The 9545-nt window shown below is 35.0% G+C and overlaps 1 protein-coding gene across 1 annotated transcript; it reads right to left on the bottom strand.

The window, feature by feature from the left end:
- Nucleotides 1–289: 289 nt before the first annotated feature.
- LOC105627533 (bone morphogenetic protein receptor type-1A) lies at nt 290–8877 on the bottom strand. The gene is made up of 4 exons (XM_012208814.1): nt 8831–8877; nt 913–1908; nt 514–829; nt 290–421 (listed from the first exon to the last, which is right to left on the bottom strand). Exons 1-4 carry the CDS (start codon nt 8875–8877, stop codon nt 290–292), a joined length of 1491 nt encoding a protein of 496 aa, XP_012064204.1.
- Nucleotides 8878–9545: the final 668 nt, after the last annotated feature.

Here is a 9545-nt window from a genome sequence, read left to right as displayed (position 1 = left end):
TATATATATATAGTAGTACTTACTTACTTATATATATATATATATATATATATATATATATATGATATATACATGTCAATTATATCTTCTACAATCGGTCAAGTCATTCATTCTTTGCTCATTCATACTCTCTTTCTTTCTCTGTATCTTACATTTATAAACTTCTAATCGTCAGTCTTCAGGCTGCAGTCTGTCAACAATTCTATTGTCACTAAGGGCATATTTACAGGAGTAGGAAGTTGTTTGTTTAACTAGAAGAAGAGTTAGTTTTTCATAGTCACATCAAGTATTACACAATTTTGATGCTGACGTTATCAATGTGTAGTTTCGACAATGTCTTTTTCACGCGAAGAGCAGTTAAGCGAACTGGTGGATTTGGATGCCAACATTCCGACATCATTTTGCTTAACGCATATAGGATCTGTAAGAAAAAGAGCTATCCGTTATTCGATCCGTAAAATCTGGGACAGTTAAATTGGAAATTTGCTTTTCTCAAAAAAGTGTTTTTCTTACCGAATCGTTATCCCATCTCGTTGGAATAACTGGACGCAATCGTTTCACGCAAACTACCAAGCGCATATCCTCAAAGTCTGGATCGTTTGGTACGACATCGTGATAAGGCAAAGCGTAAGGCTCCCCCATAGTATTCTTGCCACCTGTGACACATCTTCTACACGCTTCCCAAAATACAAGACCAACAGAATACATATCTGCCATTTTGAACGCATCAAAGGATGATGTATTCAAAGTCTCGTCTAACACTTCTGGTGCCATGTAACGTCGAGTACCGACTCGAGTATTTGGCGCGATATCAATCTCTCCGCTCTCGCTAAAAAAAGATAAATTTCTCATTTTCAATTTGCATTCTAAAAAAAAATACTAATAACAAAAGATCTCTTAAATTCTACGTACCTGATGTAGCGAACCGCCAACCCAAAGTCAGCTATGGCACATTCTCCGTTTCTCTTAACTAAAATGTTTCTGCTCTTAATATCTCTATGAGCTATTGCGGGTTTCCCTTGCGTGCCAAAGATTTCCGTGTGCAAATGTGCGATACCAGACGCGATCGACGAACAGATTGCTAGTAAGGCTTGATGATCTAGTGCAATTGTTTGCAGGTAATCGTGCAATGAACCTCTTTCGTGATAATCCGTGATCAGCAACATCTGAGTCCAAGAGCCAGTTCCTTTAATATCGGCAGCAATGAAGCCGAGGATATTATCATGTCTCATAAGGACAGTTTGATAGATTTCCGTTTCTCGGAACCAAGATGCCTCCTCTAATGTGAAGAAGACCTTCACTGCTACTTTTTCACCACCTCGCCATCTAGCTAACCATACCTCGCCGTAACGTCCCTTTCCCACGCACTGCGACATGGCTAATTGTTTCGCAATCGTCTGTTGTACTAAGAGTGGTAATCCCGAACCTGATCCACTGCTCTGATCTATGAAGTCCTTGAGGGTTCCTTGTGATGGCACTAGACATGGATCTCGTTCTTTCTTCCGGCATTTAAGATACACGATTCCTATCGCTATCGAGGCGATGACAAAAATCGCTGACAATGTTACTATTAGAATGATTAGCGGCACCCCTGATGACACGATTATAGGATTGGTATCCACGGTAGGACGGGACTTGTGAGTTATGTCGGGAAAGTGTTCTTTGTTGCATAAATTCGTATGATTACAGCACTTTATGCTCTTCTCTCGTAAATGAGGAACTTGATTTCCCTTGCATTGCATGAAACCTCCTTCGGCGGGTGGCAAGCAACCGAACGACCATTCGGGAACGTAGTCTCCCTGTTCGGGGTCCCACACTTCTTCCACAGCGCTGAAACATTGCCCTCCAGGTCGTAAGTCGCAAGTCCCATTTTGTCTACCGTCTGGACAATATCCGTCGCAATAGCAAAAACCGCCCAACACTGCAACAAGAAAATCATCGACAGTATTATTAGACACTGAGTATGAATGAATCAATAGTGTATACTTGGAGAAAACATACAAGATTCTAATATTAATCGTGTCCAGTCATTCAAACATTTTATTTTTAACATGATTTCTCTGAGATTAATATTTGTTTATAAGCAAGCCAAAGAATGGCAAAGTAGGAGATGCGTTGCTGTATGAAATAATATGAAATCAAGTGTGTTATGCGAGATGCTAAATAACTTAATGATAATTGATATAAAGAAAGGCGAAACTAGGCGTGGGGTTGAGCGAATTCGAGAGGCTGTTTGACAAGTCATGAGATGTGTCGTGTAGGCGAACGATCGTCGTCGCATCCCACGGAAAGGCGTGCACCATCACAAAGAGAAAGGAGTGGTAGGTGCGTCCCGACTCGGAAATCGGGGATATCTTTCATAAGAGTCTCTGTAAATCATCGGGGACCGATAATTCTCGCTATTAAATTTTGCGCACGTATAAAAGCGCGATCAGCACACAAATATGATGAAATATATGTTAACGGATCATAGTGTTAATGGGTCATCAGTAAAAAGAAAATAATATGATAACAAATAAAAATAGAGTAAAAATCAGGAATGAATTAGGTTCTATAATCAGTATATTATAGAAAATAGTTGCACATATGGTAGTAAGTGCTTGTATCACTAAAACGCATCAAAATTTAAGATGTAAACATAAAGAATATAATTAATACTTATACTTATATGAAAAAAATGGTGTTGTATTAAAAGTATTTATTATTTTAATTGAAAATAATTTTGTTAATTCAATATCATTAATAATGAGACAAATATATCATATTCTTGTTTTAATAAAATTTCGTTTCGTTAATATTGTTTTTAATATTGTTTTTGAATTAACAAGATTATTTTCAATTAAAAAATAACGTTATTGATATTATATCATTTTTTTCAGTGTCTGAATCTTTCCAATATTATGAAAAAAAAAATTCTCTTCAGATCGGTATTTTTCAATTCCCATTGAAAATATTTCTACTGTTATGTCATCTTCAATACTTATGATTTCATCAATACTTAGATACTCCAGTTGTATCAATATCACTTTGACTTTAAGCGAGACTTAAATCTCTATTTATCTCATTTTAAAGTGAAAAAGAGACAGAGAGAGACAGAAAGAGTTTTAAGCCTCATTTAAAATCAAAGTAACATTGATGCGATTGCGCCTTAATTGTTTAACATTCAAAAGTCTGTTTATCAAATTTCAATTATGATTTGTGTAACATGAAGGATCCAGAATTAAAAATGGATCTCCGAAATGAATCTGACAGATCATAAAACTGGACGAGTTCGCCACAAGGCATCCGCCTCCGATGACCGATAACGGCGAATTCGATGCAAACATACGGTGTCACGTTTCTAACGAGTACAAGCGCGGCGGGACGACCGTCGTGGGACACAAAAGGAGAAAGAGGAAGAAAGCCTAGTGCGCGTGGAGACTACGCTTATCTACCGCCTCGGAATTACTCTCTCGCGTGTCTATTTTACGGTGACCGCTCTATTTATAACCGACGAATATCTGGATGACGGATTCGATTCTTCTGTATTTGCAGAAGAACTCACTTTCTCTTCTTTCCTTTTCTCGTCAAGGGTGTCGCCAGAATCTTTTAACCAGAATCTTTTACTGATCTGTCCGACTCTATTTGATCCAAAATATAATTTATGTTCTTACTAGTATTTTATTTATTTAACACTAGAAGGACCGAGATAGCCAATTTGACTCCTCGCGAAATTCAAACTGATATAACTTTTTTCAATTTTGCCACGTGATATCCTTTTGTGATTTTTCATCATTTGTCATGTTCTTAATTTTAGTAAAAAAATTTTCAATTTATATAAAATGGTTGAATTTTTATTTAATTGTCTACCTAGAAAGATCGTTGAAGCCAATTTGGCTTCTTTAGTATTAAAAACTATTATTTTTATTTTAATATTTTATACTAATACTTTTTATTTATTTCAAAATTTTTCTCTGGTATTCCATTACAGACTTTGTCTGTTAATCTAAGATCTTTTTTCTATAAAAATTATTTACTTTTTTTACTTTTCAGATCTTTTTAATCATATTGATCTAAATTGATATGATCGTATAGTAAATTTGAACAAGCAGCTTAATTTTAGCACAAATCTCGAATAATTTAATTTCGAATTGGTCAATGAATCTAATGTTGAAAGCAGTGCCAGGGATTTGGATAAAGCGAAACGTGAAACCGAGAGATAGTAATAATCTATTATAAATATATATTATAAATATCTATAAATACGTTTTCTCTTTAGATCTAAAATTCTTTTAAGAAATCTATGTTGAGTCGAATTACATGATAATCTCAATCTGACTTAGACTCTCAATCAGAATTCGACCTGCTAACTTTCAGAAAACCGTGCCTTTTAATAGGGATAAGCATAAACAAGAGGTATAAACATGAAAGCAACAGCCACAATTCGCCTCTCCTTACATATCTGGAAGCGAAACGTAAATAACTGAAAAATACTTTGCTGAAAGTATTTTTCTACCTCAACAACATTCTGTCAACATGTACGACCGTCGCACGGATACTATCGCTGTCATGGCTAGCGATTAATAACCGCAGCATATGAGAACACGCGAGATCTGGAAAAGAAATCGCCTAAGTGACACTTATATCGTGATATCGATCTCGGCCTCATCCAGATGGAGACAGTGGCGGATTTAGAGCTTCAGAAGCCTTACGTAGCCTTTAATATAATGGATTTCTGAAGAAATCTGTTAAATAAGTTATATTTATACCTATAACCGTTTCTAACTTGTTTTCTTTATATAAAATTTGAAAAAAAAATTCTACTGCATTTGCTGCTTATTTTAATCGTTGTATTCTACTAATTTTTAAAAATAAGCACACTGAAAAAAATTCTGATAGAAAATTCTGATAGAATATTAATCAATCATATCAATCAGAATTCTGATAATTATAATTGAACATGATTATTTTGACTAGAATTCTAATAGATTTAATCAAAAAATCCTGATTTTCACTATCAATCTAAACCACTATCAATCAATGCAATCAGATTCTTTTTTTATAAGTGCATTTATAAAATTAGAGAACTATCGGGAGACTTAAAGACCAATGCATTGAAATTTCAAAACCACAAACTGACGACTATAATTTGACTAATCAATCTTAAAATCTTCCGTCAGCAACCTTGATCTTTAAACTTTAATATAGATTTATATTCTGGATTGTATAAAAATTTGAAAAATTACTGTGAAAGTTTTAACAACGTTTTTATTATCATAGAGGTCTCTCGGAATGTATTTTATTTTTTACAGATTTAAATTTAATAGAGACTTCATAATAAAAAAATCTGTGCCTTCAAAGTCTCACATTGCCGGATGAGTTAATCCGTTTTGTTCTGGTTGAATTATAATCTTCAATACATAATCTAACGTGGGCTTTAAGTTCGTCACACTATGTATTGCGAGATGAAATTCGGATCCGGATTGCGAGTCACGGATCGTAAAATGGAGAATTACCTATTCTGTGATCGACTATTTGGATCCTTGGCTACTTCATTTTAATTGGCTAGTCAATGATTCAAATGATTCCGAATCCAATTCACATCTGCAATGCGTAGTGCAACGTGGGCGACCAATCGATGTCTTAATTTTAATCCATTTTGATCGGATTAAATAAATTCTGCAATTTGTAATCCTCAAAGGTTCTCAAAGCTTCCTTTTGAGGTTGAGCATTATAAATTGCAGATCAGAATCCATTTAATTGAAACAAAACAAAAATTGAATGAAAATTAAGATCATCTTAATTAAATTCTAATCTTTAATTCATAATTCTCAATGCGTAGTTTGATATGAACTCAACAATCGGGTCCCCGAACGAATGCTTATCAGTTCGACTACCACTGGCGAGAAAAGCCATAATGAACTGTTTAGAAAACTCGTAAACACGCGAGTATGTGTACGAGCTCGCGCGATCGGCCGAGAGGCGGTAACGCGCATATCTGCTTTCGTGCGGCTTTCGCGACGCAATCGGCGCCCGTAATCGCACGAAGGTTTCAATGAATCGCGCGAGACGACGCGCGACGTGCCAGCTAGTTGCGGACTTTATCAGCGTGGCAAAGAGCAGTATCAGCGATAGCCCCGCGCGTCTATGAGTCGTGCCGAATCGCCAAGTTCGCCGGCGACTCTAGAAATGCGGCGCAGCTATTTCGAAACATAAGACATTTTTTTTTTTTTAATAACGTTGATCATAATGTCGTAATATTCCGAGCTATAATGGAATGACGTCAAAGGTAATCGAATTGGAGAAGGTGCGGAAGGGAATATTTGTCACGCATATTCCCTGGGGAATAACCGATAAGCGGGCGAATGTTGGTAAAAACAGGCATTAAGGTGATTGCAACTTATCGGAGATAATAAACGAAATTACTAATTTAAGTAAATGGAAAAAACAGTTCAGTAAATATTGAACGTAGGCTAACTTTGTGAGAGGTGATTTTGGTTTGTATTACAAGAGGGCATTGATTCCATGTTGAGTGATAAAATCATTCTGTTATCTCATCTGTTATCGCTTTATCAATATTTAAAAGTCAATAAAAGAGGTACGCGATTATAGGGATATCTGTGTTTCTACCAGAACAGAAGTGTTAAAGTACATTGGGAAAAATTTCTGGTTGAGAATGAACGAACCAAAAGATTAATCATATCAATTAAAAGTATGATTATCTTTTAATTATAATTATAATAGATTCAAGAAAATTCTTGCTTGTTCCAATTTCAGAATTTCAATCAGTGCAACTCCTCTCTCATGTATCATCAATAAAATGATTTTATTTGATAATAAAGGAAAAGCTCTTTGATCTTTGATCTTATCATATTTTTATAATTCCATAATATTTATCTTATATTATTTATTATCGCGATGTGACTTTTAACTTTAATTATTCGCTCACCGGCTGAAGCGAGTAATCTCATCGAAGCGGCTCTGATAAAAGTTTGGTTGTTAATTGGAATTCTGATTGAAAACGACATCAGAATCTATTATAATTCTACTTATGAGAATTCTAGTTGAGATAATAAGAATTTTAATTGGTATGATTAGAATTTTCTGATTTGTTCATTTTCAATCAGAAATTTTTCTCATATCCGTTTCTATCAATATAGATTAATTTTAACGAAAAAATTTTCTTTTAAAATTTACCCTGAAAATATGATAATTGTGATTACAATATAATATTTTAAAGATTTTTACCATGCACTTTAGTACAATTAATCAAACTTATTTTATACTTTATTATTATTAATAAATGAGATGTTTATGAATGAATGAGAGATTAAAATTCTTCGAAATAAAATGTCCCACGACTATCATATTTTCAAAGAAAAGAGTCTTTCTTAAAGTAAAACTCTAAGAAAAACTTCTCTCCGTGTAGTTAATTTCTACCTTTTTTTAATTCTAAGAATCAGAAAAAAATGAAGAGTAAATTAAACTGAAGAGATTAAAGTTAATCTGCATGTGTAGAAATGGATATCAGTGTGGATATAATTGATATCGAAAAGGGCGACATTTCGGAGGCGTTATCGCAATGTAATGGCATTCGCGCTGGAAGCGTGCATAGGAAACTTAATACCTACGTCGCGCTGCAAATAATATCGTCGAGAAAAGCAGTGGGAACTCACGGACAGATTTGCGCGCGTAATCGTGATACTCCGCGATCATAATTTTCGTGGAAGGACAATCAGCGTGTATGTAATTCTACTCCGCAAACGTGCGGCGTGATTGCGAGGTGGAAATGCCCAGTCGATGCAAGAGAGATCTTGATCATCTCCGGCGCGAATCACAGCATCCACGATTGTCGATCGAAAACTTCCAGCGAGCTTCAATTTTCGACATTACAATCTTCTATAATTACTATAATTAGTTGTTAGCTGCGTTCAAATAAAGTAACTTTGCAACTGTGAAATTCTTTAATATGATTGATGTTGCCCTTCGCTGAAAAAATGTTTGGTTGATTATACCAATCAGAATTTCCTGGTTTGTCCATTTTCAACCAAACATTTTTTTCAGTGTTAGTTTCTCACTAGATTTAAGTGTATAAATCAAAGATATTAAAGAATTATACAACAATTATTAAACACAATCATTGAAATTGATTTAAGTTTAAATAGCTATTTGCTTGTTTCTAAAATTCATTTCTATCAACGTAGATTAAATTTGTTGCTTGAAAACTTGAAATTCCAAAAAATTTTGCACTCAAAATAGGATAAATACACAGAAAAAAAATTTTCACTTTAAATGGTTGAGAATGGACGAATCAGAATTTTCTGGTTAAATTTATTAAAATTCTAGTTGAAATAATCAGAATTTGAAGATACAATTTTCTGATAAAATTTATCAGAATTCTTATTTTTATCAGAATAATTATATCAATCAGAGTTATCTCAACTAGAATTCTAATAGATTTTTATCAGAAAATTCTGATTCGTCCATTTTCCATCAGAATTACTATTTAATTCAGACTATTTTTCTCAGCGTATATATTTGAGTACAGTATATATCAATTTCGGCGGATAGTACTCAGTTGATAAAAATGCACATTAGAAGGAAAAAGCGATTAGAAGAAACAAAATCCATTAAACCTCGATTAATTTTTTAAATAATCCATTTGCCGATTCATAAATATTATCTATCTATATTAATTCGCCTTTTTCATTTTGCCGCGCAAAAAAAATGTTTTCGCGCATCTACAGCCTCGAACTCTGGACCCACCGAACATGGGGCTTTTTATTCCAGATTTAAATTATCGGGGCTCTCATTAATCATTCTTTTCACTGAGAACTACTACTTTGTTATTCAGATCAAGCGTGCGTACACGCGTTTTTTCTTTTGCTTCTTTATCATATTTTTTTTTTTACATATTTCGACAGATAATATATATTCTCTTCAATCCTTGGTTACAAATCTCTATCTGATAACGGTCGATATGTTTCCGGCATTGCACTTGAAAAAGAGTTCGTTGCATTACGAGCGAGAAGTCACATGTTACGAAACAGCGTATTTTTATATCCCGGATACGACTCGCGCGCTTGCATTGAGAAAGGCCGCCTTTTATTCGCCTTATTCATCACGTACGCACGATGTACACGCGCGATGTCCTTGCGGGGTCGTCGCGGAAAATAATCGCGTACGTCATACGTCATATGCGACGTAAGAAAAAGAAGAGAGAGAGAGAGAGAGAGAGCGCAGCGCGAGAGGAGAAAGGCAGAGCGGATTGAAACAGACCCGCGTTTTCAGTGCAAAATTACTGCAGACTCCGGCAAGGGAAAAGGAAAGGGACAAGTATCATGTCTCGCTGAAACGACGTTTATCCTTTGATGTATTTCGAGCCCTATGCACGTGCTCGCTGAGGCAACATAAACAATCTCTCCATTTCCTACGGACAGACAAATGCTGTCCCGGCATCTTCGCGCCGCATTTAGCGCTGAAAGTGCTCAATTGCGTTGCTGCGATTATTAATGTCCGTTTCTACTAATCTAGATTAACTTTAACCTCGGTTCAACTCATTCTTC

This window comes from Atta cephalotes, assembly GCF_000143395.1.
Source record: "Atta cephalotes unplaced genomic scaffold scaffold00009, whole genome shotgun sequence".
In the NCBI taxonomy this organism is placed as follows: domain Eukaryota; kingdom Metazoa; phylum Arthropoda; class Insecta; order Hymenoptera; family Formicidae; genus Atta; species Atta cephalotes.
Note: the sequence above shows the minus strand (reverse complement) of the source record. Positions and strands in the feature narration are given on the sequence as shown.

What these genes read in the sequence shown, in the direction of transcription:
- LOC105627533 (XM_012208814.1), bottom strand. Translation starts at nt 8,877, where the DNA reads ATGATAAAGAAGCAAAAGAAAAAACGCGTGTACGCACGCTTGATCTG. An exon ending in GTGTACGCACGCTTGATCTG is followed by an intron (nt 1,909 to 8,830) that starts AATAACAAAGTA and finishes GTTGGGCGGTTT; the next exon opens with TTGCTATTGCGACGGATATT. An exon ending in TTGGCGGTTCGCTACATCAG is followed by an intron (nt 830 to 912) that starts GTACGTAGAATT and finishes ATCTTTTTTTAG; the next exon opens with CGAGAGCGGAGAGATTGATA.